A 27,669-nucleotide genomic window follows, 5' to 3' on the forward strand; every position below is an offset into this window, starting at 1 on the left:
GTTATAGTAGAAAATTACTAGAAGGTAGTGAAACTTAGCTTTGCTTCATAATCATGAATATGTATAACGTGTGATCAGTAATTTTATTAACTAAGCTTGTGTGTGGCATAATTGGGTGGTTGCTGTCCTTGGTTAAAATCGGAATTGTGATACTAGGCATCATACTAGGCATAATCATTAACATACCATGCTTGCAAAAAATGATTAACAACTCAATACAGACAATCTGGCTAATAAAAAAAAAAAAAAAAAAAAAAAAAGGGGAGATTCAGTAGAGGCCTACATGAACCTAGTTGATATTGTAGTAAAATAAGGTCAGGAGTACCAAAAAGGGCCATAGGAGGACCATGTTATTTTGGAAAATTGATAGTGTTTGCTCCACCTATGAGAACATTACGGTATCATACGCGAGCAAGAAGATCGCTAAAAGTATTGACTCCCCATTGTGACGGCAATTTAACCCTGTTGGGTACAGCTGAGCGGATAGCATTATCTTTATTTGTTCCTTGGGCAGCAACTGCAAAAACTTTAGCTAACTTAAATAAATTAGCTTGTTGGGCACAAAAGCAAATGAATTTAACCTCTAGCATGTTATCAGGATTATTAGAAGACATGGATAGCATGCGTCATGATATTTTTGCAGAATCTAGCAGCCATTGATTTTTTGTTATTAGCGCATGGACATGAAGATTTTGAAGGTATGTGTTGCATGAATGTTTCTGATCACTCTAAGTCGATACGCTATCAGTTGGCAGAGTTATGATGCAACATGCATGCAATACAAGTGGAAAGCAGGTTAACAGACTGGTTGAAATCCTTGGGGGTCACAGGCTGGCTAAAAGATTTGATAGTTTATGGGTTGGTATTATTGACGGGTTTGCTGTTGACACTGATGATTTTGGGGTATATTTAAAAATGCTTTGTGAAAGCTATGGAACGTATGATGAAAGTGGGTCTGGATTGTTCAAAACAAAAAGGGGGATTTGTTGGATACCTGGAGTACCAGGGGCACTTAGTGAACAATCCAGACCGAATGGAATTGTTATGTTTGTGAGCAGCAGGCCTCAAGGACATCACTGAAGCCGCTTGTGAGAAAGTACTGAAGCTGCCTGTAAGAAAGTACTGAAGCCACCTGTGAGAAAATAATGAGGCCGCCTGTGAGAAAGTAATGAAGCTTCCTGTGAGAAAGTAAACGAAGCAACCTTGAGAAGAAGGAAAACAGCTGGCATACGTGACTGGGGGCTGAATGTGAAGCAGGGTGCAGGTGGAGAGGGCCGTGCGCGTGAACATAGAGACTTAACGAATCATATTTTAGCTAGGAGCGCGTGCATGATATAGTTAACCAATTAGTAGAGAGCTTGCGCATGATACGGAATTAGAAGGGCTATATTAACCGGGATGTATCAACAATAAATTGGCATTTGCTTGATCATATTGGTCGTCAGCAGTGTCCGTTACTTCCGCGTCAACAGGTAGATGCTAGGCAGCAACGGGGATCTGAGCATGTAGGGAGGGGAGTGGAGAGGTCTGAGCATGCACACAGGCGAAAACAGAAAGCTTGACCCTGTGTTCATAGGGAAGGAATGGGGGAGATATGAATGTGCACGGCGGGAAAGTGGAGGGGAACTGAGGGTGCCCAGAGGGACTGGAAGGGATCTGACGTTGGGAATCTTAGGAATGGAGTACCCACAGAAGGGACAAGTGGGACCTGAGTGTTGATGGAGGGCAACACTGGGAATCTGAGGGCACTTGTGGAAAAGAGAGATGTGAGTGTGCAGAGAGGGGAGAAGTCAGCACTAAGCAGGCACTGAAAGGAACAGAGGAAATCCGAGTATTCAAGAAGGGGAACAGAGGACATCTGGGTGCACACAGAGGGAAATGGAGGACACTTGAGTGTACAAGGAGGGGAATGGAGAAGCTATGAAACAGCTGGATAGGAATGGAGAGCATCTGAGAATGCTTGGAAGTGGACAGAATGAGTCTGAGGGGATCTAGAAGCACCCAGAAGGGAACAGAGGGAATCTGAAAGCATGGTTTGGATGTAAGGCACTCAGAAAGGATAGCGGGGACTGGGGGGTGGGGACACAGAGGGGAGTGGAGGAGACCAGAGCATGCATGGGTGGGAACTGTGGGGTTCCAAGGCACAGGTAGGGAAGCAGAAAGGATCTACAAGCACTCAAAAGGGAATGGAAGGTAATCGAGGGTCCACAGAGGGGAACAGAGGAAGCATGAGCATAGAGAAGAATGGAGGGGACCACAGTACCATGTGGGAGAACAGAGTTGCATGGAGGGGATCTGGATGCATGTAGAATTGAATGAATGGTTTTGGTGTACCCTCTGATGCTCCCCAGGGTCTTTTATTTGCCCTCTGGTGCAATGCAGAGGCTTCCATTTGGTCTCTTGTCCCCTAAGAATCATTCCATTTACCTTTTGGTGCACCCAAAAGAAGGTGTATGTTCGGAGGGCTCTGATTTCCCTCCTGTACACCTCAGACTCCTCTGTTTGCATTCTGGTGCTGCCTAGAGCCCCCCATTTTCTTTGCAGTGCATCACAGTGTTCTACATTTGCTTTCCTTTTCATGCCAGAGCCCTCTGTATGCCCTCAGGTGCTCCCCAAGCCCTCACCTGCACTCTGTTTCCCTTTGCAAATCCTTGTCACCCCAGAGGCCCTGGGTGATGCTGAGTAGAAAGTCAGGATAAGACTCCAGTCTGGAGATAGTGACAGTCCATTCCTTGCTGGGGCCACAGACCAAGCCTGCCTGCAGAGATAGGGAAGGTCTGAGGTCAAGCCCAGTTCTGTCCCATCGGGGCAGAACTGGAGGAATGAGGCTTGGCACAGACATAGCTGCTGCACAGCTGCCATGTAGCCAAGAGTAAAGATGCAGCTTAAAAGCAACTCTCGAGGAGGAGTGGGCCGTCTCTTCTAGCTTTTTTCACAACAGTCCTTTTCAGTGAAGGAGCTAACTTTGGACATGGCCGGCTAAACTCCTTAACTCAGCAAACTATGCTCTGAGAAGGTGGAAACGACTCAAGGGCGCTGGCATTGGCCCACTCTCACAAGCAGTAACAGGGGAATCTCTGCAACAACCCCGGCAAAGTCCTGTGGTACGGGAAGCAATGCCTGATGGTTCCTAGGGCCAGCTCCTGCCTCAGGATCTAGGTCTTCCCTTCCAATAGGGAAGCACAAGGATCCCCAGTGCCAGGTAAAGACAGGTTTTACTTCCATAACTAGGGACAAAGGACAGTCTCTGGATGCCCAGGTATCGTGGTTACTCTAAGGTCTCTTGGGCTATGGCCCCACCATGCATTCTTCTCCCATCTGTAACAGTGACAGTGTCTGGGGTGGGTTGGGTAAGGGCCTGGGTGCTCTGGGCAAATGCAGAGGCCACAAACCTACAGGAGGCCCTTGATTCAACTATAGGATTGTTTTGGAGGGTGTGCTGATCCAGGAGGATGAGGGTAGGGTGTACTGACCTTAATAAATGTGGTCTGACCAGGCCCTCTTTGCTGCCATTGAGGTAAGATGTTTTCCGGCACTGGGGAAACAAGTGGTTTGCTGAGGCAGGTGGCAATGTGATGGCCTCTCTTGCCATCTCATTGGGATGTGATGGCAAGATGTGAAAGGACCTCTGGAGATCTCCTGGTCCAACACCCCCCTCAAGAAATATCAGTGACAGCAGGCCACCCAGGAAAGTGTCTGCTTGGGTTTTGAATATCCCCAAGGATGGAGACTCTAGCCCTGGGCAACCTATGCCAGTGTTTGGTCAGCCTCACAGTGAAAAAGTATTTTCTTGTGTTCAGATGGAACTGCCTATACATCAGTTTGTGGTCATTGCATCTTGTCCTGGCACTGGGCACCAACTGGAAAGAGCCCAGCTCGCACTTCTTTGTTCTGTCCCTTCAGGTATTTATACACACTGATAAGATCCCTCTCTGAGCCTTCTTTTCTCTAAGCTGAACAGTTCCAGCTCTCTCAGCCTTTCCACAAAGGAGAACTGCTCCAGTCCCTTCATCATCTTTGTGGCCCTTTGATGGACTCTGTCTAGCATATCCATGTCTCTCTTACACTGGTGAACCCAGAACTGGACTCCAGGTAAGGTCTCACCAGTGCTGAGCAGAGGGGAAGGCCTCCTTCAACCTGCTAGCAACACTACTCCTAGTGCAGTCCAGGGTGCTGCTGGCATTCTTTAGCATGACCGTACATTGCTGGCTGATGGTCAGTTTCTTGTCCACCAGGATCTCCATGTCCTTCTTCACAGACCTGCTTTGCAGCTGGATGGCCCCAGGGTTGACTCCAGGAGTATACCACTGGTGACTGGTGTCCAGCTGGACTTTATGCCACTGATCAGCACTCTCTGGGCCTGTCCATTCAGCTGTTTTTCAGTCCACCTCCCTGTTCACTTCTCTAATCCATATTTTGCCAGTTTGTCTGTTAGGAGGTTTTGGGAGACAGTGTCAAAAAGCTTACTAAAATCGAGGTGAACAATATCCACTGCTGTCCCCTTATCCATCATGCGAGTGTCATTGTAGAAGGCTAGCAGGTTACTTAAATACAACTTTCCCTTTGTAAATCTATGCTGACTAGTTCAGATCATCTTCTTGTCTTTCATGTGCTTGGAAATGGTTTCCAGGACTAGCTGCTTCATCACCTTCTGAGGATCAAGGTGAGGCAGACTAGCCTGTGGTTCCCTGGGTCCTCCTTCTTGCTCTTGAGTAACATTTACTTTCCTCCAGTCTTCAGACACTTCTCCCAGTGGCCAGGATCAATCAAAGATTATTGAAAGCGGCCTTCCAGTGACACTGGTCAACTCCCTCAGCATTTGCAGGTATATCCTGCCCATGGACTTCTGTATGTCCAGTTTGCTTAAGTATTCCCTAACCTGATCCTCTTCCAGCAAGAGTATGTGTTACTTGCTTCAGCCTTTCCCCTGATCTCTTGGGCTTGGGATTCCTGAAGACTGGTCTCCCCAGAAAAGCAGAAGTGAAGCCTTTTCCATGTCCTGTGTCACCAGGGCCTCTGAATGGAGATTCAGCAGCAGATTCACAGGAATTCCCATTTTCCATAGTATTCCTTTTGTTTATTTACTTGTAGAAATCTTTCTTGCTGCCCCTCACCTCTCTTGCCAGATGCCACTCCAGGCCAGCCTTGGCTTTCCCAGCCCCATCCCTGAATTGCTGGACAGCATCTCCTTATTCCAGCAGCCATCATACTCTGCTTCCATCTGGTGAACGCTTCCTTTATATGTGTAAGTTTACTCAGGAACTCCTTGCTCATCCACACAAGCTTTCTGCAACTTTTGCTTGATCTCTTGCTTGTTTGCAGAAAATATAAGAAAAGCATAATATAAACATATATAATAAAATCATGTCCCCTATCTCCATCTACTTTTTTGCTTTTGGGGTGAGAAGTGTGCTGGTGGTCCCCACTTCCATAGATTCCTCTGCTGGGGGTGGCAAGGTAGATGGTGCAGAGCATGGCAGATCACCTCTCAGGATGCTGGTACACACTCTGATGCACTGCCAGCCTCCTCTCCAAAGTGACAGCCAGGCCTAAGAGCTGCCGCAGTCTCTGGGGAGGGTCCACTCTAGCCATCTCATCACTGAGATTCTCAGTCAGCCCCAACCTGCAGCGGGCCAGAAGGGCTCATTCCCCTTTGGACAGTCTCAGGAACTGGATTTTGTGCTTGGCAGCTGATGGCTTCTGTGCTAGAGCTCCAGCCAGGCTGGTTGAGCTGCTGCTGTACAGCTGGGCCCTGCGCCAAACAGCTCGGAGCATACAATAATGAGTCAGGGTCCTGGAGGACAAGGTCACTGTGCTCTGTGTAGCAAATGACCATGTAGCAAGCCCTCCGCTGTGAGACTGCAGCAAACCAGCTCCCTCTCTGCCCTTGGCTGCTCCATGCTGTGCTGAGCCCCTCCAGCACTTGCCAGGGCCTGCCATGGAGAGGAGAAAAGAGCCCGAGAGGTCTGAGAGGAAGGGAGAGCCTATGCCCAGTGGTGGCATCTTTCTGTCACCCTCCTTTGCCAGCTGTGTATGCTCCTGTTATCAGCATTCAGGGTGGGAACAGCTTCATCCCCTTCCCTTTACTTCACACAGCCATCCACCTGAGGGAAACCTGTAACTGATTGCTTGGGACTGAATGCAACAGTGGGATATGGGACATCTTCGACTAGATCAGGTTGCTCAGAGCCTCATCCAACCTGGCCTTGAACAAGCTGTGTGGTGCTGTTGACACGCTGGAGGGGAGGGATTCCATCCAGAGGGACCCTGACAGGCTGCAGAGGTGGGCCCGTGCCAACCTCATGAAGTTCAACCAGGCCAAGTGCAAGGTCCTGCACCCGGGTCGTGGCAATCCCAGGCACAAATAGAGGCTGGGCAGAGAATGGATCGAGAGCAGCCCTGAGGAGAGGGACTTGGGAGTGATGGTGGACAAGAAGTCTAACATGAGCCGGCAATGTGTGCTTGCAGCCCAGAAGGCCAACCGCATCGTGGGCTGCATCAAAAGAAGCGTGGGCAGCAGGTTGAGGGAGGGGATTCTGGTGCTCTGCTCTGCTCTGGTGAGACCCCCCCCCCCTGCAGTGCTGCGTCCAGCTCTGGAGCCCCCAGCATCAGGAGGACGTGGAGCTGTTGGAGAGGGTCCAGAGGAGGCCACAAAGATGATCAGAGGGTTGGAGCAGCTCTGCTGTGAGGCCAGGCTGAGAAAGTTGGGGCTGTTCAGCCTGGAGAAGAGGAGGCTCTGGGGAGACCTTAGAGCAGCCTTCCAGTGCCTAAAGTCCTGGACAGGACAAGGGGTAATGGTTTCAAAATAGAGGGAGGTAGATTTAGATTGGATATTAGGAAATTTTTTTTTACAATGAAGGTTATAGAACACTGGAACAGGCTTCCCAGAGAGGTGGTGGAAGCCCCATCCCTGGAAACGTTCAAGGCCAGGCTGGATGAGGCTCTGAGCAACCTGATCTGGTTGGAGATGTCCCTGCTCCTTGCAGGGGGGTTGGACTAGATGACCTTTGAAGGTCCCTTCCAACCCTAACCATTCTATGATTCTATGATTCTATGATATAGGCGTACTCTGCATATACTGCGTTTGTTTTTCTGGTAGTTGTTTCTTTCTAACGTAAGTCTAGGTACATATTAAGGCCACACAGAGCACTGGAGACACTGTGATTTTTTTTTTCTTCAAGTAATCATATACCATTCTTCCTTTACTCTTTGGCCATTTTGTTACAGGCATAATGTCTAGAAAATCTCTAGCAATAGTTTATCCAAGTTACTGAATTGAAGTCAGCTGGGTTATGAAGTGGTATCAAAGTAAATATGTGATAAAATGCTTTTAGGCAAACAATCAGAGGAGAAAGTAACTTGGCATTTGGAGTGGCTATGACATCAGAAGGTATCTTTGATACATCAGTATCAAGAGAAAGCTTTCCTACAGGTAGCAGTCTGACCTTCCCTTAGTGCTAGCTGTTGAAATGCAGGGTGAGGAGCATCAAAACTATGTTTTGGACTGCTTATGTGCTGCGTGGTACCCAGTTATTCTGGACGCAACCCCATAGACTTCTATATGCAAGCCCAAGACCCCAGCTCTCTATCTCCAGCCTAATCCAGATTTTATCACTCTCTGGTTCTGTTTTCAGACTGTTCCCATTTGCACATGTCACCTCCAGCGCAAGAAAAGCAATTGCAGAAATGTTGGTCCTCAGGGATGGATCCAGGTGTCAAGCTCCCATAGTCTGAATCCAGGCATCGGGAATCCCCTGGGGGACCCTGTTGTCCATATCTGTGGGGTGTCCGGAGGTCACTGAGATCTGGGATGCTCTGACATTGCCAGGTGGCCCTGGGAGGCAGAAGGAGGAATGAGAAAGAGGAGGAGAGAGGAGGAGACCCTTATATCCCCATCTTAGGAGGGGTGATCATGGGGCATCTAGGGGGACCAAGGGACAATTGATGGCTCCTGGGGGCAACTGATGGGTCTAAAGGTGAAAGTATGTGACCCTGGGGGAAAGTGGGGGCATCTGGGTCAATTGACTGTAACTGGGACCCTGAAAGGCACAGTGAGAGGTCTGGGGAAAAATGGGGAAAAGTGGCAGGGTCTTAGGGGAAATTAGGGAATCTGGGGGAAGCAAGGCAGCCTGGAGTTGTCCTGGATGCAAGGGAGGGGTCCTGGAATGGGCCAGAGGACAATGGGAGTCACAGGGGGAAATAGGAGGCCCTGTGAGTTTAGGAGTCCCGGCAGCCTACAGCTGCCCCTGGACACCTGGGTCCCGTCACATTTGTAGGGAATCTCAAGAGACTGAGGGTCCAGAGGGAGTTCTGGGAGCCCCTGGTCTGCAGGGGGCTCCAGAAGCATGGGGATTTTGAGGGTAAGGTTTACCATGTCAGGAAGACTCACACCAGCAGCAGGACGAGCGCCATGGAGCCAAGTGCCAACACCAGCCTCAGCCATGCTGTGTGGTGTGGGGCCATCCTGCTGTGGGGCAAGCACAGCGCAGCGCTGAACCGAGCCTGGAGTGCCAGCTCTGCTGCCACTCTGACACTGTGGGGACTCAGGCACCTTGGGGCGCTGTGCCCCAGGGACCGGATGTCCCTGCAGCACCTGCTCCAGCCACAGACCTCACTGCCCGCAGAGAAGCCAGGCATTGGGAGCTCCTCCTCCACTCCATCTGTCCACCATGGACACAGGTGTCCTGGCACCCCGCTTACACCCCCATGCACCCCTCTCCCATGGACCCAGGTGTCTGTGGTCCCACTCCACCCCACACTGCTCACTGACCCCAAGGCACTCAGGTGTCTGGGCCCACCGTTGAGGTAGAAGTACTTAAGAACCATGCGCTCAGAAGGGACCCCTCGGGGACAGGCAAGGATTTCCGAAGTAGGGTCCTGAAGGGTCAGACCAAGAGCTCCATCTGCAATCCCATGCAGCTCCTCAAACATTGACAGATCTTGTGTGTGCATCTGAGGCACAGAGGAACACATCAGTGCAGCCTGGTCCTCCGGGTACACGAAACAGCAGACGTGTGCATGCAAAGGCACCCGTGTCCTGCACATGCTCGTCATGTCCCCTCCATGCTTCTTGTCCCCTTTGCTCATGCAGGTGTTGGATACCTGGAGTACCAGGGGCACTTAGTGAACAATCCAGACCGAATGGAATTGTTATGTTTGTGAGCAGCAGGCCTCAAGGACATCACTGAAGCCGCTTGTGAGAAAGTAATGAAGCCGCCTGTAAGAAAGTACTGAAGCCACCTGTGAGAAAATAATGAGGCCGCCTGTGAGAAAGTAATGAAGCTTCCTGTGAGAAAGTAAACGAAGCAACCTTGAGAAGAAGGAAAACAGCTGGCATACGTGACTGGGGGCTGAATGTGAAGCAGGGTGCAGGTGGAGAGAGCCGTGCGTGTGAACATGGAGACTTAACGAATCATATTTTAGCTAGGAGCGCGTGCATGATATAGTTAACCAATTAGTAGAGAGCTTGCGTATGATACGGAATTAGAAGGGCTATATTAACCGGGATGTATCAACAATAAATTGGCATTTGCTTGATCATATTGGTCATCAGCAGTGTCCGTTACTTCCGCGTCAACACGCAGGTGCATGCCCCTCATGTCCCACACATGCTCCTCATGCCCCATGTGTGTGCACACAGAGATGCACAAGCAGAGCATACAGAAAAGTCACTTCCTTCACAGACGCGTACACACAAGTGGACATGGATCTGCAAACACACAAGCGACCTGCCTCTTGCTTGTGTGCACCCTTCACATGCATGAGCATTTGCATGCATCCTGTGCATGCTTATACACATGCTACTTATAGCACACACACCTACTGTAGAAGCAATACCTGCATCTCTTGACAGTCCTCATGCCAAGTGCACAACTGTGTGCGTGCAGGCGGTGGGACCCATGCCCAATCCTCTCATGAATATCTACATACACTTTTGCACATGCATGTGCAACTCATGTCCTTAGCAAACATCCAGGTAATGGGCAGGTGGTGGGGGGTGTCGCAAAGGGTGCGTCGCAGTGCAGCGTAAGGGCTGGGGGGGTGCTGAGCCCAGCTTGGATGCCCATACCTGGGCAGTCCAAGAAAAACTGGCAGTCCATGGGATAGCGGGTCACACGCTGGAAGATGCAGGCACTGGCTGGTACCCAGGGAGGAAGAGACTTGGTGGTCCCAGGGGGATGTTAGATGTAGTAGGGGACAGGGTGTGGCAAGATAGAGGGATAGGCACTCACCACAGGGAGGGACGCACGTTGGAGCTGGTGGGGAGGCAGCAGCTTTAGACTGGGGATCATTGTGGATCCACATCCCTGTGATAAGCCGTAAGGGCTCAGCCTTTGTTCAGCCCAGAAGGGTTCCCTGGGGGCCCAGGCCCTAGGGTGGGCCAGGTTGGGGGTGCCCTAGGGTGTAGATGTCCAGAGTGGGGGGGCCTGTGACAGTCCCTTGAGTGGAGGTCCTGGGTGTTCCCCAGGGTGGGAGTTCTGAATGGGTGATAGCACTGGCCCTGTACCTTTCTACAGCTGGCTCACCTTCACCCAAATTAGAATCAGAGAACCCTAGAATAGTTTGGGTTGGAAGGGACCTTTAAAGGTCATCTCGTGCAACGCCCCCCGCCCCTGCAAGGAGCAGGGACACCTGCAACCAGATCAGGTTTAGGGTGTCTCTGCACACGCCTCGGCCCAGTCGTGCTGACGGGGTCGTCACCTTTGGGGAGGGATGTGTGCATCACCCCTTCCTCCGTCCCACTGCAGCCGCTCACCGCTCCTGCACCTGTTTGGATATTATTGAATACCAGACTAAAGTCCGAGAAGATTTACACGAAGCCCTAGTGTTTGAAGGGAAAAGACTTTTTATAGATGGCTCCTCTAAATATTTTAATGGAAAACACTGTAGTTAGCCGTTAGGGCTTCCCTTTATCGGGAAGAACCTGTTTGTGGATCTTGCTGAAAGTATAGCGGGAGAATTGGAGGTTACCAACTGTTGGGTTTGTGGGGGTCTTCTAATGAGTGAAGAATGGCCATGGAAAGGAATCAGTTCAGGTCCCCTCCAAATTCAAAGGTTTTCACGACACACTAGTCCAGACACACGCAGGGTCTAAGGGAGTGACTGTGAATTACTTGAACCTTCAAGCGCCTGTCATTCAGAACAACCAGCCATGCCTGTGTTTCTATATGCATTCATTCACAAAAGCAACCAACTAGTTTCAATATTTTCTTAACTGGTTGTTTCCTGGGCTGCATCCCCAGCAGCGTGGCCAGCAGGTCGAGGGAGGGGATTCTGCCCCTCTACTCTGCTCTGGTGAGACCCCCCCTGCAGTACTGCATCCAGCTCTGCAGCCCCCAGCATCGGAAGGACGTGGACCAGTTGGAGCGGTGTGAAGCGACAGGGGATGAACTGACCATCACCCCCATTCCCTGTTCTCCCCTGTGCCGCTCGGGGGGAGGAAGGAGGTAAAGTTAAGCCCGGGAAGAGGGAGGGGTGGGGAGGAAGTTTGTTCTCTGTCTCATTCTCCTGCTTTGGTTTTAATATTTTTCCCCGCGTTGAGTCTGTTTTGCCCATAACTGTGACTTTAAGGATCTCTCCCTGACCTTATCTCAAACCTCAAGCCTTTTCTCTTATATTATCTCTCCCTATTCCCTCGGAGGGTGGGGGGAGTGAGAGAGAGACTGCGTAGCTTGGTCCCGAACAGGGCTCAACTATGACGCTAAGGAAGTCCAGTTTCCAAAGCTACATATCTAGGTAGCAATAGACTCCTCTTGGCATTTGAAATAAGCTGGCAGATGGGAGGTGAGCGCTGGTAGTGTGTTTGGGGGTGTGTGTACACATATTGTCCCTGAAATTGCCCTCGCCCTGGTGGGGCTTGGAGGGCTCGCTCGTCTGGGCAGGTGCGACTGCCGTAGCCACGGTGACGGGAAACAGAACTGGGGTCCACGCTGCCCACTCTGCCTTTGTTACCTCAGAGAGCTCAGTGGCTGCTTCTGAATGAACCTGTTGCCTGCAGAAGCAGAGAGGAAGGGCTGTGGGTGTCAATGGCCAAGTGGGAGGCGACGGCTGAGCAGAAGGTGTGCGGCGTGAGGCAGTTGGAGGTGCCACAGCAACGGTTCCACGGCCACCGGGAGCTCAGCTCCGTCCGTGGTGACAGCCCGATGGCGACGTCTCCACGGGGCAGTGGAGCCGCAATGGCTGCCGCGCAGGTAGCCAGGTCGGAGGGCGAAGAGAGGAGTGCCGGTGCCGGGCAGGGCCGGAAAGCAAAGCCCAGCCAGCGTGTCCAGGAGCTGCGCGCCATCTTGGCCTTGCAAGGTGCTGCCCCTTCGGTTTGGCGGGCGTAGCCCAGGGTGAGTGGGGGCTCTTGGTGCGCCCATCGTCCTGCATGGTACCAACACCACCTTAATGTCCTGCAGAGCAAGGGAGGAAGTTTCTCACGCAGTCACGTGAGGAAAAGCTCAGTCAGAACAGAGAGCTGCTCCCCGGCCTGCGTGAGGTTTTGGAGGAGGACGCCCATGCCCTGGGCATTGCCCAGAAGGTACCGACAGGTCCCGTGTGCTGTGTCCCTGCCTGGTGCTGGTCCTGCAGAGCCAGCTCCTGCGCCGGTCCTCTCCGGGAGCAGACTTTGCAGGGCAGCAAGAGGACGTGACCATCCCCAGGCTGGCGGTGATATTCTCTGCCCCTCTCCTGCCCACAGCGCAACAAGCTCACCATCTCCGAGGCTTGCGGAGCGCAGAAGCACTTGGACGTTGCTTTGGCCAGGAAGACAGTGGAGGTAACAGCAGGGTCCGGTGGGCGTGGGCTGCTCGCAGAGGGTCGGGGCTCCGGGAGCGCTGGGAAGAACAGGGTGCACAGCGGAGGGACGTGGTCCTGGCACAAGGACAGCCCCACAGGGCTAGTGTGGTGCGACACAGGGTGTTCACGTCTGTTGCCATAGGTCCCTTTTCACCGTGGGAGCTATCCACACGTGTCCTCCTTTAGCCCCCTCAGCGGATGCTTTGCTCCAGCAGAGCTCCTCGCCTTCCCACTCTGTGTGTCCCCAGGGCTGCTCGAATTCCTGCGGGCTCCAGCTGCACCCCTGGGAGAGAGATGCCGTCTCTGCCCTCGGCTGCCTGTCCCAAGGGTATCACCTGGTCATAAGGCCATGGAAATAGAGGCGCCGGCCCCGCGGAGCTGCCTTTGCCCAGGGGCCTCTTGCAGGGACAGAGTGGCGCCACCGCTCTCTGCCAGCTTCTGCATCTAGGGCACTGGTTGATTTTCTTGACGCCCAGCCCCCGGTCTGCGTTACACGGAGTCCCTAAGCCCGACCCGCCGCTGCCGTCAGCAGATGCCCACCTCTCCCTTATCCCAGTCAGCCCCCCAGAGCAAACCGCTCCCAGATCCCGTCCTGCCAAGGGAGTGACAATGTCCCGGACCAACATCCCAGCGTCCCCGGCTCTACCTTGGGAGGAGTTTTCCAGGCAGGACCCTCTTCTCCCTCGGGTGTCCAGTGAGCCCTGTCTCCAGCCTGGCGGACTCTCGTGCGCCCATCCAGGTGGGCCAGGAGAAGGTCCGGGCCGAAATCTATGACCGAGCAAACGTGTGCAACATGCTGCTGTACCAGATGAGGCAGCGCAGCCAAGTGCTGGACGAGCTGCAGCAGAGGTGGCAGCGGCAGCTGCAGGCTGCCGCCAAGGATGAGAAGCGGCACCAGGCGCAGGTGCAGGTAGCCAGGACCCCTTCCCAGGGTGGCAGCACCCGGCGGGGGGCTCGAACCCAACCCCTCCGTTCCCCGGGTGGGCACTGGGCTCAGCACATGGAGTCATCCCGTGTCCCCCCACCCGTCTCTGCCCCAGGCAATTTGCCAGCTGGAGAACAACATTGAGAAAATGTTCACCGCAGTTCACACGGGACAGACGGTGACCGCCCTGTACTTGGCAGTGCGGGATGTCCTGAGAAAGGTGAGCTCCCCTTCCCTGGGCCATCGGCCCTCCCACTCCCCCTTGCAAAGGCAATGAGGTGCCCCAGGGGCTGCGCTGGTGGGATGTCCTCCTGGCTTGGTGAGGTCCTCCTGCACCCCTCCATCCCCTGTCACAGCGCCAGGGACCCCCAGGGCTCCGTGAGGTGACATGCTGTGGCTCCCTGTGTCCCCTGTCCCAGGAGCTGGCCCACCTGCCTCCGCAGCTGGACCTCCTGTGCGGGATGGCTGAGCTGTGCCACGGGGAGTTGGAAGACATGGAGCTCATAGCCTTGGATGCTCTCAAAGCTGCTGATGTAACCAAGGTGAGATGGGGCAGGGCATCTTGGGGCCCTCTCCCACCCTCCAGAACCCACAGACAGCAGCACGCGCCCGGGCTGGTGAGTCTTCCTGCAATAAAGAGCAAAAGAGACTGAGCTGGGCGTGCCCGCAGCAGCCAGGTGCCTCCATAGCTCCTCCCATGTCTTGCTCTTGGGCCGGGCCGCCCTGGGGTCAGCCAGCCTGAAGCACCAGGCGTGGTGAAGGCAGCATGCTCCATCCTTCAGCCCTCCCCGCCCTCCTTCCACCCCAGTTTCCTACCCAGCCCATTTACACGGGGGGTCATTTTGGACGCTGGCCATCCCAGAAGCTTGGCAGGTCCATGCCAGCTTGGCAGCCACTTCTCCCTTCCCTGATGTGCTCCAGGAGGACATGGCCGAGATGAAAACCCGGTTTCTCGCAGAGAGAGACCACAGGTATCGCTCCCTGGCCACCCTGAAGGAGCACACCAAGAGGCTCTGGCTGAAGGAAGCAATGAAAAGGCACCAGAGAGCGGTGAGCTGGGGGCAGCCGGTGCAGGCAGGGCTGCGGGCAGATGGCAGGCATCAGTGCCAAGCCCCCCGTGGGTGTGGGGGCTGCAGGGCCAGCTCCCCCAGGGTGCTAGCAGCTCGGGGGGGTGACAATGAACATCCTTGCAGCACGGCACTGACGAGTTCACCGTGGACAACTCAACCCTGAACCCAGATGACCCACTGGTGGGTGAGTGCCTGGTGGGGTGCGGGGGGTGGGGGAGCGGGACGAGGGCGCAGCTGCCGGCATCCTTCTGTGCCGCTTTCCTCCCACCACAGGTGCCACACTGGAGGCCACCAAGTCCCGGCTGGGGCACGAGGCCTGGGTGACCGAGAAGATGGAGAAGGCCAAGGCTGCGGCGCAGTGCTCCTGCCTCTGGGTAACGTAAAAACCTGTCTCTGCTAGAGAACCCAGCGCTGCTCGAGCCCCGGGGAGCCAAGACCTCTCTGCTCTCCTTGTTTCATTGCAGGGTTATCTGCTCTGCTCTGTCCCTGGAGCCCCCCAAAGCCCCTCTTGTGCAGGCAGAGATGGAGCTGCCTTTCTCCACGCCACGAGGCTGAAGTTGTCCATGGAGCAGAAACCGCTCCGAGGCCATAGCTCAGATCCTGCACCCTGCAGGAGCACCCTGGGCTGAGTCCTCATGCTTTCCCCTGGCTAGGACATCCCCATCAGGCTCCTGGAACAGCAGAAGTCCTCGGTGGACATGGAGGCCTACCTGAAGGAGTGCAAGGAGAAGAAGCAGGCGCTGGAGCAGACGCTGAAAGAGCTGGAGCTCAAGCAGGCGGAGCTGAAGTTTGGCCAGCCCCCCGGCACAACCAGGTACTGCTGGCCTCGGCCCAGTCGTGCTGACGGGGTCGTCGCCTTTGGGGAGGGACGTGTGCATCACTCATTCCTCCGTCCCACTGCAGCCGCTCACCGCTCCTACACCGGGAGGTTTTCTGAGCAGGGTGCTCCCCCAACTCTGGTCCTGGCAGAGCAGCCAAAGCTGCTGCTGCGGCAGCAGGACCCTTGCTCCTTGCCTGGCGTGGGAAGTTGGGTTGCCAGCAGCATCTCTGCTCTGCAGTTGGAGCGGGGACAACCTGAGCAGCTTTTGCAGCAGGTTTAGGGTGTCTCTGCACACCTGTGCAGTTGTATGGATGTGAATGTGGTTGGCTCCAGGATACTGGAGGAGGAGCTGAGGATGAAGCTGCAGCGGGAAGAGGCCCGGCTGGAGCGAATGCGAGCCCAGATGCTGAGGAATCGGGAGCTCCTGCTGGAGTTTGAAAACGGCATTGACAACCTCTTTGTCCGTCTGCATGGCATCACCATGCCCGGCCAGGTACCCACGTGGCCCTGGGGTGAGCACGACCCCGGCCGGTGCTCGGTGGTGCAACAGCACAGCGCGGTGACACTTGGGGCAGCCACCCTCACCCCAAGTGGTTCATTTTCCCCACCAAGGTTGTTGTTCTCTCTCTGACTCCAGGATGATTCTGTCAAGGCCAGGAGGGTGGAGGAGAAGCTCCAGCACTGTGAGCAGAAGCTGCAGTACCTGGTGCAGCGAGTGGCCGACCTGCCCACACACAGGCAAAGCCCTGACGAGGAGAACGAGGTGCGCCGGGACTCAGTCCTTGCTGTGGTCTTTGGGGACCCACACGGGGTTCTCCCGCATGGCCCATCCCAAGCCGTCCTCCCAGCTGGGAGGATGGAGGTGGCCCCAGGGAAGAGCCATGGAGCAGCTCAGCCCCAGGTGGCCCTGGGCACTGTGGGGCATCCCCCGCAGAGGGGCATGGAGGTGGGGTGCCCCTTGGGTTGTAACTCACCTCCCCGTCAGCAATTACCCCAGGATGTCTTTCACAGACTTTTGTGAAGGTCAGAAACATTCTGGAGCAAGCAACCGCAAACGATGCACAGAACCTGAAGGTTTGCTTGAAGGACATAGGCAGTAGCGTCCAAGGTAGGAGAGCACAGCAGGGACACGTCCCCCAGCGACTGTCGCAGCCCCTGCACGCTGGGATTTCTGAGTGTCTTTGCCTGTCTATCTCCCACTGTCCCAGCAGACCCCAACCGCTCCTCTCCGCTCTCTCCTCCAGACCCCTTTGATTTCGGTGACAAGGACCATGACCTTGTCCTCACGCGGGAAGACATCAAGAAGCAGGGGCTGCACGTGATCGAAAGCAAGAAGAAAAGCAGGAAGAAGTAGCGGTTGCGTCATGAGAGCCTTGGATGCCCGAGACCACCAGTTATACCCTTTTCCTGGCACGTTTAATAGAGCAGATCTTTTTCATTCCTCCCAAGCCTGCGGTAAAACTGGCACAGGGGGCCTAGGTCAGTTCTGTCTCCCGGGACGCATGGGGGTCAGAGCCTGAGGGGTGCTGAGCTGGGTTTGGAGGCAGCCCCATCCTCCTGTCCGTTGCCCAGCTGCTCTCCCCGCAGAGGTGGGGATGGGCTGGGGTGGGGACTGCTTTGCCGGCCAGCGCAAAGCTGAGGGCGAGCTGGCTTTCTCCCCCTTCGTCCTGTGGGGCCAGCACCTTCCTGCGACGTCTGCCCCCCAGGCAGCTCTGGGACACCCATGGGCTGGCGTGTGTTTGAGGCAGCTATGGGGCAACATGGGGCAGTGGCCAAGACCTGGACGGGTATCGGACCCGAGGGTGGGTGTTGTGGTGTCCGTGCATGGGAGGGGAAGGGCAGAGCCTGCCTTGGAACGGAGAGGGAAATCTGAGATGAAGCCCTTAGACTGGGGCTGCCTGACCTGTCATAGCGTCACTGAATCCTAGAATAGTTTGGGTTGGAAGGGACCTTTAAAGGTCATCTCGTGCAACACCTTCAACCAGATCAGGTTGCTCAGAGCGCTGTCCAGCCTGGCCTTGAATGTTTCCAGGGATGGGGGGGATCCACCACCTCTCTGGGCAACCTGGGCCAGCGTTTCACCACCCTCGTTGTAAAAAACGTCTTCCTTATATCCAGTCTAAATCAAACTTCCTTCTAGCTTAAAACCATTACCCCTTGTCCTGTCACAACAGGCCCTGGTAAAAAGTTTCTGCCCATCTTTCTTAGAAGCCCCCTTTAGGCACTGGAAGGCCACCAGAAGGTCTCTGCCGAGCCTCCTCTTCTCCAGGCTGAACAGCCCCAGCTCTCTCAGCCTGGCCTCACAGGAGAGGTGCTCCAGCCCTCTGATCATCTCTGTGGCTCCTCTGGACTCGTGCCAACAGGTCCGTGTTCTTGTGATGCTGGGGGCTCCAACATCAGTGGGAGGCGGTTGGCAAAACGCAGCCAGCGTGTCCAGGAGCTGCGCGCCATCTTGGCCTTGCAAGGTGCTGCCCCTTCGGTTTGGCGGGCGTAGCCCGGGGCGAGTGGGGGCTCTTGGTGCGCCCATCGTCCTGCATGGTACCAACACCACCTTAACGTCCTGCAGAGCAAGGGAGGAGGTTTCTCATGCAGTCACGTGAGGAAAAGCTCAGTCGGAGCAGAGGGCTGCTCCCCGGCCTGCGTGAGGTTTTGGAGGAGGATGCCCATGCCCTTGGCATTGCTCAGAAGGTACCAACAGGTCCCGCGTGCTGTTAGAGGCAGCGGGGCCGAGGGCCCGGCTCTCGCACGTGGGGAGGCGGGAGGGTGAGACCAAAAACCCCACCAGTCAGGCTTAGGGGCCTGCAGGAAAGGATGCAAGAGTCAAGTCATTGGCCCCACCAATCACGCCTGTCGGGAGAGCAGCACACGGATGACTGCTGTGGTCTTTGGGGACCCACACGGGGTTCTCCTGCATGGCCCATCCTGGCCAAGATTCCCCTGCAGCCGGTGGTGATGAGCATGGTGGAGCAGGTTGTCCCCCTGCAGCCCATGGAGTTCCACGGAGGAGCAGAGATCCACCTGGAGCCCGTGGAGGACCCCACACCAGGGTGGGGTCCGTCAGCAACTGGCTGAGTGTGTGGAGTGTGTGGAGCTCCGCCTGGCGATGGAGGAGGAGCTGACAGAGAGCTTATGGGTCAAGATTAGATGATGGGGATGGACAGGGGACATTACGGTGGGGGTCTGTTACAGGCCGCCTGGCCAGGAGGACAGAGCATATAAAGTGCTCTATAGGCAGATAGGAGCAGCCTCACGGTCACAGGCCCTGGTCCTCATGGGGGACTTCAACCACCCTGACATCTGTTGGAGAGACAACACGGCAGGGCACAGGCAGTCCAGGAGGTTCCTGGAATGCGTGGATGACAACTTCCTCCTGCAGGCGATAGAGGAGCCGACAAGGAGGTGTGCCATGCTCGACCTTGCGCTCACCAACAGGGAGGGTGCTCACCAACAGGGAGGGTGCTCACCAACAGGGAGGGGCTGGTGGGGGATGTTAAAGTAAAGGACAGCCTTGGCTGCAGCCACCATGACATGGTGGAGTTCAAGATCCACGGGGCAGCAAGGAAAATACACGGCAAGCTCTCTGCCCTAGACTTCAGGAAGGCGGACTTCGGCCTCTTCAGGGACCTGATGGGCCAAGTGCCATGGGAGGTGGCCCTGGAGGGAAGAGGGGCCCAGGAAAGTTGGTCTATATTCAAGGAGCACCTCCTCCAAGCTCAGCAGAGGTGCATCCCGATGAAAAACAAGTCGGGCAAAAAGGCCAGGAGGCCGGCCGTGGATGAGCAAGGAGCTCCTGGACCAACTGAAAGTAAAAAAGGAAGCCTATAGAGGGTGGAAGCGGGGACAGGTAGCCTGGGAGGACTACAAAGAGGCTGTGCGAGTGGCCAGGGATAAGGTAAGGAAGGCCAATGCCCTGGCAGAACTGAATCTGGCCAGGGGTATAAAATGCAACAAGAAGAGCTTTTATAGGTACATAGGGGACAAAAGAAAGTCCAGGGAAAATGTAGGCCCCCTCCAGAAGGGAACTGGTGTCCTGGTTACCCAGGACATGGAGAAGGCTGAGGTTCTCAATGACTTTTTTGCCTCAGTCTTCACCAACAAGAGTTCCTGTCCCACCGCCCAAGCTGTAGAAGGTGCAAGCAGGGACTGCGAGGATGAAGAACCGCCCATTGTACTCGAAGAGCAGGTTCGGGATCATCTGAGGAACCTAAAGGTGCACAAGTCCATGGGACCTGATGAGATCCATCCGCGGGTCCTGAGGGAACTGGCGGATGAAGTTGCCAAGCCACTGGCTATCATATTTGAGAAGTCGTGGCGGTCTGGTGAGGTCCCCGATGACTGGAAGAGAGGGAACATAACCCCAATTTTTAAAAAGGGGAATAAGGAAGACCCAGGTAACTACGGGCCAGTCAGCCTCACCTCTGTGCCTGGCAAGGTCATGGAGCAGATTCTCCTGGAAACCATGCTAAGGCACATGGAGAGCCAGGAGGTGGTTGGTGACAGCCAACATGGCTTCACCAAGGGCAGATCGTGCCTGACCAATTTGGTGGCCTTCTATGACGGGGTGACGGCATCGGTGGACAAGGGACGAGCAACTGACATCATCTACCTGGACTCGTGCAAAGCTTTTGACACTGTCCTACACAACATCCTTCTCTCTCAACTAGAGAGACATGGGTCTGATGGACGGACCACTCGGTGGGTAAGGAGTTGGCTGGATGGCCACACTCAGAGAGTGGTGGTCAACGGCTCAATGTCCATGTGGAGACCGGTCACGAGTGGCGTCCCTCAGGGGTCCATGCTGGGCCCGGCCCTGTTCAACATCTTTGTTGGCGACATGGACAGTGGGATAGAGTGCACCCTCAACAAGTTCGCCGACGACACCAAGTTGTGTGGTGCTGTCGACACGCTGGAAGGGAGGGATGCCACCCAGAGGGACCTTGACAGGCTGGAGAGGTGGGCCCGTGCCAACCTCATGAAGTTCAACCAGGCCAAGTGCAAGGTCCTGCACCTGGGTCACGGCAATCCCAGGCACAAACACAGGCTGGGCGGGGAATGGATGGAGAGCAGCCCTGAGGAGACGGACTTGGGAGTGCTGGTGGATGAGAAGCTTAACATGAGCAGGCAATGCGCCCTTGCGGCCCAAAAGGCCAACAGCATCATGGGCTGCATCAAGAGGAGCGTGGCCAGCAGGTCGAGGGAGGTGATTCTCCCCCTCTACTCTGCCCTGGTGAGACCCCACCTGGAGTACTGTGTCCAGTTCTGGAGCCCCCAACACAAGAAGGACATGGACCAGTTGGGGAAGGTCCAGAGGAAGGCCACGAAGATGATAAAAGGGCTGGAGCACCTCTCTTATGAGGACAGGCTGAGAGAGTTGGGGCTGTTCAGCCTGCAGAAGAGGAGGCTCCGGGGAGACCTGATCGCGGTCTTCCAGTACCTCAAGGGGGCCTACAAGAAAGATGGGGAAAGGCTGTTTAGTAGGGCCTGTTGCGATAGGACGAGTGGTAATGGTTTTAAAATAGAGGGGGGTAGATTTAGATTAGAAATTAGGAAAAAATTTTTTACGATGCGAGTTATAGAACACTGGAACGGGTTGCCCAGAAAGGTGGTGGAGGCCCCATCCCTGGAAACGTTCAAGGCCAGGCTGGATGAGGCTCTGAGCAACCTGATCTAGTCAGGGATGTCCCTGCTCCTTTGCAGGGGGGTTGGACTAGATGACCTTTGAAGGTCCCTTCCAACCCTAACCATTCTATGATTCTATGATTCTATGACCGCAACCCCCATTCCCTCTTCCCCCCTGCGCTGCCCGGGGGGGGAAGGTGGTAGAGATAATGTTAGGCTTGGGAAGAGGGAGGAGTGGGGGAAGGTTATCTTGTTCTCTGTCTCATTATCCTGCTGTTTGTAGTAATAAATTAAGTTTTCCCCAAGTTGAGTCTCTTTGCCTGTAATGTTAACTTTAAGGATTTCTCCCTGTCCTTATCTCAAACCTCGAGCCGTTTTTCTTACATTATCTCCCTCTAGTCTCTTGGAGTGTGGGGGCAGTGAGAGAGACACTGAGCAGTCTGGTCCGGATCAGGCCTGAACTATGACACAAGCCTACACTTAACTAAGATTAATTCTTTGTTGATTTTAATGCTAAAAATTACACTGGCTTATAGATAAGAAGCATTCTAATGAAGAGGGAGTCCCTAAATGTTTAAAACACATGAGCGGTACAAAAAAGTATAGGTAACCAATCAATTATTTTATTGTGGTTATTACTTTGTAGAAAATGCCCCTTGTACTTCTAAGAGGCGTGCTGGCTGTGTTAGATACCTAGCACTCGCCACTGCCACTACAGATTGAAAAGAAATGAGTATCTCAACTCAGTATGTTGATTGGCTCTTGCATAGCGGGTAAAAGAACTTCTGCTTTGGGGAAAACTGATGGCATGAGGCACATCAGTTGTAAGAGAGAAGTCAAATCCACAATAAATTGTAAAAAGAGTGGGTTAATGAAGTGTAATGTTAAATGATACAGTCGTTTAACAAGATTCAATGGCAAGGTACACTGCATTATTTACTGCATACAGGACAAGGTCAGACAAAATTGTCAGGGAGATCTTGCCGTTTAGCGGTGCGTTTCAGAAAGGGCCCCTTACTTTCGAAACTCCTAGTCCCAGACTTTATCAACTGTTAATGTCTAAAAGACTACATATGCACAATGTAGTCTTTATCATCTTAGCAAACCTTTCAATGTTAGGCATCCTGTTAATCCTGTTGTGGCAAGAAATCGCTCAACTCCGAGGAGTAACCTTGAGAGGCATCCCTACTGTTGGCGTGCAGCTCACTCTGCTAGAAAAGAGCTCAATGATTCCTCGGATGCCCCTGATTGATAAAGTATGATTGACTTGCAGCTATAGTTGCATGTCAGCAAGATATCTGGGCCACTTTTCCACAGAGACCTTGGATACCATGTTCCCATCCGTCCCGGTCTCCAGCTTCAGCAGCATGCAGCCATCACAATCCCCACTGGTGTTTATGGCTTAAGTGGGCTGGGGAGCACACAGCCCTAAATTGTCATTCACAGAATGCCAGGTGTATTCCCCGAATCCTGTGTCCCCAGCCTCAGGGTCCTCAGTCATTATTATTGGGGTGGTGTTTTGGTTTTTTTTTGGCAGCCACAGGACTCCCTCCCTCTTTTCCAGGCAAAAGATGCCCTTACAGATGATGATGGTCTTGAAAGGCCTCTTCTTGTGGCTCCCAGTGGCTCTTGGTGAGTTTGCAGGAACAAATACCTGAGAGCAACACCCTAGCTGTCAGCTGTCATCTGGCCAGCTTTACTTGTTGGTTGATACGGCTGGAACTGTGGTGGTCCAAGTGCTTCCTGAGCATGTGCTTGACTGTAACTGGCTTTTGGACTACCAGGAAGATGGACAGTCCCCCAGGTCACGTTGCTGCTCTGGCTACTGGACCAAATGGCTTGCTTAGTGTGCAAGTCTCCAAGAAAAGGGCACGTGCATTTCTGAGCCTGAACTGGGGATTGCCGTACAGGGGGACTGGTGGAGAGGTACATCTCCTGACCTATGCAGCTCAGTGCTCACGGAAGCAGTGAGGGAAAATGGTGGGGCACCGAGTAAACCTCAAGATCATGGCTGTGCCGTCCCCTCAAGCCTGAGGTGATGCCTACCGATGACAAGATGACTCTGGGTGAGATGAACTGCAGGACCCTTACTGCCAGTGTGGATAGAGTGAGCAAAGGGACAGATAGAGGTGGGTAACTCTGGTGTTCCAGCCACCTCCTGCAAGGGAGTCTTGCTGACAGTGCTTGAATAAATTCTGTTGCTTCGCTTTTTAAACACTTAGAACAAACATCTAAATGCCTAATAAATTGTATGCTGCAACTGTAAGATACAGTTTAAGCAGTAAATTATAAAACTTTAACTTTTATAAGTTTTGATTTATTATTTAAAAAAGAGAGACCTAAGACATGCCCCATGTGATTTTACTTTAAGAAACAAAAAAAAATCCCCAGCACTACAATGGAAAGGCTACCAAAAAGACAGGCAAATTTGCTAATGCCTTTGACTGTATCGAAGCATGCAGAGGAACACACTTTTATGGTATCTCAACTCTTAAAAACGGAGAACCCAAAACCATGCACTACGACCAACCGTAGAAGATTTGCATGGGCTGCCATCAACTTTTTGGAGACTGTGCTGACTACGTGAGGTGCCCGGGCTGTGGTAGCTGCGTGGCCACTGTATGTCCCCATGCGCCTCCGTATGGCCCCGTGTCACAAAGAGGCAGTGATGCGGAACCCGCCTGGTGCTTGTGAGCTTGCCTGGCCACACCTTGGTATCCCGGAAAGCAGGCCAGCAAAAGCTAGTTGGACTGAGCTGGCCTTCGGGATAGCTCGGCTCCTTCCTTTGCTACTTGTGTGGCTAGTCTTTTCCAACCGCTTATCGTTTACTGTCCGCTTCTCCTCAACTTCCATCCTCTTCCAAAGGCGATTATCATTTGACTTTCAGGACAGATAGGGGAGAAAAGCATAGGTTGGTCTAGACCTTCCAAGGTGCAGGCTGAGCTAGTACACCCTTATAGGCTGGCCAGATAAGCATATGGGGAGAGTTCCAGTTTGCTAATTGTTATTTCTTTACCGTATCCAAGGATAGTGAAGTGGGGGAGGGGACAGTGTAGTCTGAGGCATTGGGCTGATGACAAGAGGCCCATCCTGAGTGAAGCGGTAGGCAGGGAGAGAGAAAAGGAGCACAGCAAAGGCAGCTGTTAAAGTAATGGCCGAAAGCCAGCCCCTCCTGCGTACAAGGTGGGAAAGTGTGGGCTGGAGAACCAGAGGGCTCTGCTGCTAACCCTGGCAACAGGCAAGCAGCAGGTCCTCGTCAGAGAAGGTGACACGCAGTACAGTCTTTCAAAAGGGCCTTCATCACTGCTGTCAACTGGATTCCCATGACAGGGACAGTAGGGCTGTCAGCCTGTAGCTCTGCTGCAGTTCCAAGTACCACTGAAACACTTTTGATGGTGGTTGCTGTTCTGTGGGTTGCTGTTTTAAATCATTTTCCTGAGGTGCAATCATTTCTTTGCAACCAGGTGACGGGACTGGCGCTGATCTTCTCTTTCTGCAGCATGTCCTTTGTCCTCCAGAGCTTTCCCCTCTGTTCCTGAGAGGAGCGATGGCTGCAATGGGAAACGACTCCTGTGAGTAACAGCCTCACCCGCAGGCTTGGACTTTGTGAGTCCCCAAAGGCAACAGACGTAGCTGGTGCCCGATCCCTGAATGCTGATGTGCTGACCAGCCTAGCGTGAATTCTGGGGCATTTCCTGAGAGCAACCATGCTTCTGGGTTGGAGGTTCTAGCTGGTTGTCCTGCGTGCTCCTGTACAGAACTCGACTTTGACCATATGCTTTCGTGCAACAATATCGTCTCATCTCTTTTCAAATGTCATTTCCCTGCAGTTGTTGTGGAGGGAATGGCTCCTCCACAAAGAATCCTCTTTCCTCCGGAGAAGATTTGCATGGGCTGGCAGCAAAGACAGAGAGCTGGAGCAGGACTCAAGAACCTGGGCAATACATGCTTCCTGAACTCCGTCCTGCAGTGCCTGACGTACACACCCCCTCTGGCCAACTACCTGCTCTCTCGGGAGCACAGCCGGTTGTGTGAGTGCTTTTATGAACATCTCCTTGTAAATCTGTTGGGCACTTCCCAAGGAGTCCCACAATCTGGAAGCTGATGGAGGAGAAAAGCAGCCACTTCTCTGGCCATCGCCCAACTTGGTGTTCTTTGGACACTCAAGCCTAGAAGCCACTTGTCGTATCTAGGTGTGTTCATCTTCAGAGAGCCACCTCTTCCTAGCCCTGGGTCTTGGTCCCTATCCCTGCAAGTTATACTCTCCTTGCTTATTGCACAGAAAACTTCTGTCAGTTTAGCATCCCTCTGCAGAACGTTTTCTACGCACGAAAATGTCCCGGGCTTGTTGGGACATTGGCACCCTGGGAGGAGAGGGGCGGAGACTCTTCTTGTAACTTCATGATCTCCGTTAGGTTTCCCATCGCTATGGACATTTTGCTAACCTGAGAAGCTTACTTCCGCCCTCCCTGTTCAGGTCACCAGCAAGGCTTCTGCGTGATGTGCAGAATGGAACAGCACGTTACCAACGTCTTGCATTCCTCAGACAGTGCCATCAGGCCTTTGGCACTCGTCAGTGTTCTCACAAGTAAGTAATTTCAGGTGCTTTGACATGTTTTCTTCCCTTCTTGTAGGACAGAACTACTAACTTCTTCTTTCTTAGGAATAGGAGAACACTTCAGGTTTGGAGTGCAGGAAGACGCCCACGAGTTCTTACACTGTACTGTCAATGCCATGCAGAGAGATTGTCTGACTGGAAGCAGCAAGTAAGCAGAAGCAAGTTACCTTTTCAGTGTTCATGAGCCCTTTGGACTCCTTGATGTCCTCCCATCAAGGAAAAGCTTACACCCAGTGCTTTCAGACAAAGCAAAACTCTTGGAGGAGATAACTGTCTGCCTTTCCATTTGTTCCCAGCTTGGACATCTCTTCTCAATCAACTACCATCATTCATCAAATATTTGGGGGCTTTCTGAGATCCAGAGGTACTTTCCCACAGCTATTGCTCTCCTTGCAATTGTCTGTGCCCTTCTGTCTGCCTGTGACAAACAGCTGATCATGTGACTGGCATAGCAGGTATGAAGAGTGCCTACCAACACGGTCAGTCGACCTCCTCTATCGCTGAGCGTTTTGTTTTGCCTTCCAGTCGCGTGCTTGAGCTGCAAAGCGGTTTCCAACTCGTACGAGGCCTTCCTGGATATGCCTTTGGCTATAGAAGTAAGAGGGTTTGTAACTGTGATTCAAGACGTTCCAAGGCCCCTGTAGCTTTCCAGAATCAAGGCAGTTGTCTTAAAAAACGTATACTGCAAACACAAGAGAGCTTGCTGGTGGGGGGGAAGCGGAATGGACGGTGTCCTTCTGGTGCGGCCATGGCAGTGGTCTCCCTGGAGGTGCTGGCTTTAAGCTGGACAAGCACGCATTGTCCTCGCTGCACCCTTGACACACTCTCATCCTTGTTCCCTTTGCCCTCCCTCAACACCCAGTCTGACTCCCAGGCTGATGGGTTGTGTTGTCTTCATTATTGATGACCCTGCACACCATCGGTAGCCGAACCGTGCGGTGCCTCAGAGAGGTAGCTCTTGATAGCCCTGGGAATCCCTGGGAATGGAGGAAAATGTGCATCACCATATCCTCCTTCTGCCACCTGCTGGACGCTGCTTGTGGGTTGACAGTGGGTCTCCTCAGCATCAGCTACCTGGCTCTCCTTGTCTGCTCCTAGTAAGTGTTTGGGCGAGGGCGCAAACACCTACCGCAGCTCAAGGCTCTCCTTTCTCACTCCTCCAGGCAGCCTCGTCTCTCATCGCAGCTCTGGAGGACTTTGTGAAACCCGAGCAGCTGGATGGTGAAAACTGCTTTAAATGTAGCCAGTAAGATGATTACTAACGACATAGTAATACTAGAGCCTACGAGAAGGTGCTCCATGTCATCGAGCATAAGTTATCTTTTCACATTGGTTAGATGCACGAGAATGAGACACGGACGGTTTTTAGTATGGCCTTATGGTACTGAATAGCCTTAAAATCACGTAAGGATGTGTGAGAAGATGTGAGAGCTTGTCTGGCCTTCTGGGGCGGAGAAAGGGTGCATTTCAGCAGCTGGCTCTGTGCTTGGTTTCAAGGTGTGACAAGATGGTTGCCGCCTCCAGGAGGTTTACAATCCATCGCGTGCCCAAGATTCTCACGGTGTGTCTGAAGAGGTTTGAAGCTTTCACCGGCAGGAAGATCAGCAAGGTGTGTACGCAATTGGAGTGCAACCTTCTTTTCCTGGAGCAGGAGATCTCTCAAAGCAGCAGGCTCTTTCAGAAGCTCTCGTGTTCATGAGCCCCAAAGATGCATTTATACCCCTCTGGCCCCTGGTCTTGGAAGGCTATTTCATCTGGTATTTCAGGATCATTTGTGAGCCCTCTTTGTCCCTCCATAGTTTGTGGAGTATCCCGAGTACTTGGATCTTCGGCCGTACAC

General features: G+C 53.4%; 2 protein-coding genes across 2 annotated transcripts; both read left to right on the forward strand.

Annotated features, from left to right (window-relative positions):
• Positions 1-9,955: 9,955 nt before the first annotated feature.
• Positions 9,956-16,946, forward strand: LOC147601516 (coiled-coil domain-containing protein 183-like). The gene is made up of 16 exons (XM_086744689.1): positions 9,956-9,976; positions 11,314-11,447; positions 11,999-12,297; positions 12,399-12,520; positions 12,680-12,757; positions 13,517-13,681; positions 13,818-13,922; positions 14,122-14,244; positions 14,624-14,752; positions 14,896-14,956; positions 15,046-15,146; positions 15,426-15,586; positions 15,926-16,085; positions 16,230-16,355; positions 16,604-16,700; positions 16,837-16,946. The coding sequence occupies exons 1-16, from the start codon at positions 9,956-9,958 to the stop codon at positions 16,944-16,946; spliced, it is 1,992 nt and encodes a 663-aa protein (XP_086600815.1).
• An 8,154-nt stretch (positions 16,947-25,100) lies between these two features.
• On the forward strand, positions 25,101-27,079 carry LOC147601517 (ubiquitin carboxyl-terminal hydrolase 42-like). The gene is made up of 6 exons (XM_086743219.1): positions 25,101-25,242; positions 25,689-25,799; positions 25,875-25,977; positions 26,126-26,193; positions 26,355-26,425; positions 26,993-27,079. Exons 1-6 carry the CDS (start codon positions 25,101-25,103, stop codon positions 27,077-27,079), a joined length of 582 nt encoding a protein of 193 aa, XP_086599345.1.
• The last annotated feature ends 590 nt before the right edge of the window (positions 27,080-27,669 follow it).

The sequence above is a fragment of the Chlamydotis macqueenii genome, chromosome 3, assembly GCF_036417535.1.
Source record: "Chlamydotis macqueenii isolate bChlMac1 chromosome 3, bChlMac1.mat, whole genome shotgun sequence".
Classification (NCBI taxonomy): domain Eukaryota; kingdom Metazoa; phylum Chordata; class Aves; order Otidiformes; family Otididae; genus Chlamydotis; species Chlamydotis macqueenii.

Excerpts from the sequence above, each read along its gene's own strand:
- LOC147601516 (XM_086744689.1), top strand. The coding sequence starts at position 9,956 with ATGTCCTTAGCAAACATCCAG. Across the intron at positions 11,448-11,998 it reads CGCTCGGGGGGAGGAAGGAG|AAGCAGAGAGGAAGGGCTGT; the intron begins GTAAAGTTAAGC and ends TGTTGCCTGCAG. Across the intron at positions 12,298-12,398 it reads CGCCATCTTGGCCTTGCAAG|AGCAAGGGAGGAAGTTTCTC; the intron begins GTGCTGCCCCTT and ends AATGTCCTGCAG.
- LOC147601517 (XM_086743219.1), top strand. The coding sequence starts at position 25,101 with ATGGGCTGGCAGCAAAGACAGAGAGCTGGAGCAGGACTCAAGAACCTG. Across the intron at positions 25,243-25,688 it reads TCGGGAGCACAGCCGGTTGT|GTCACCAGCAAGGCTTCTGC; the intron begins GTGAGTGCTTTT and ends CTCCCTGTTCAG. Across the intron at positions 26,194-26,354 it reads GGGCTTTCTGAGATCCAGAG|TCGCGTGCTTGAGCTGCAAA; the intron begins GTACTTTCCCAC and ends TTTGCCTTCCAG.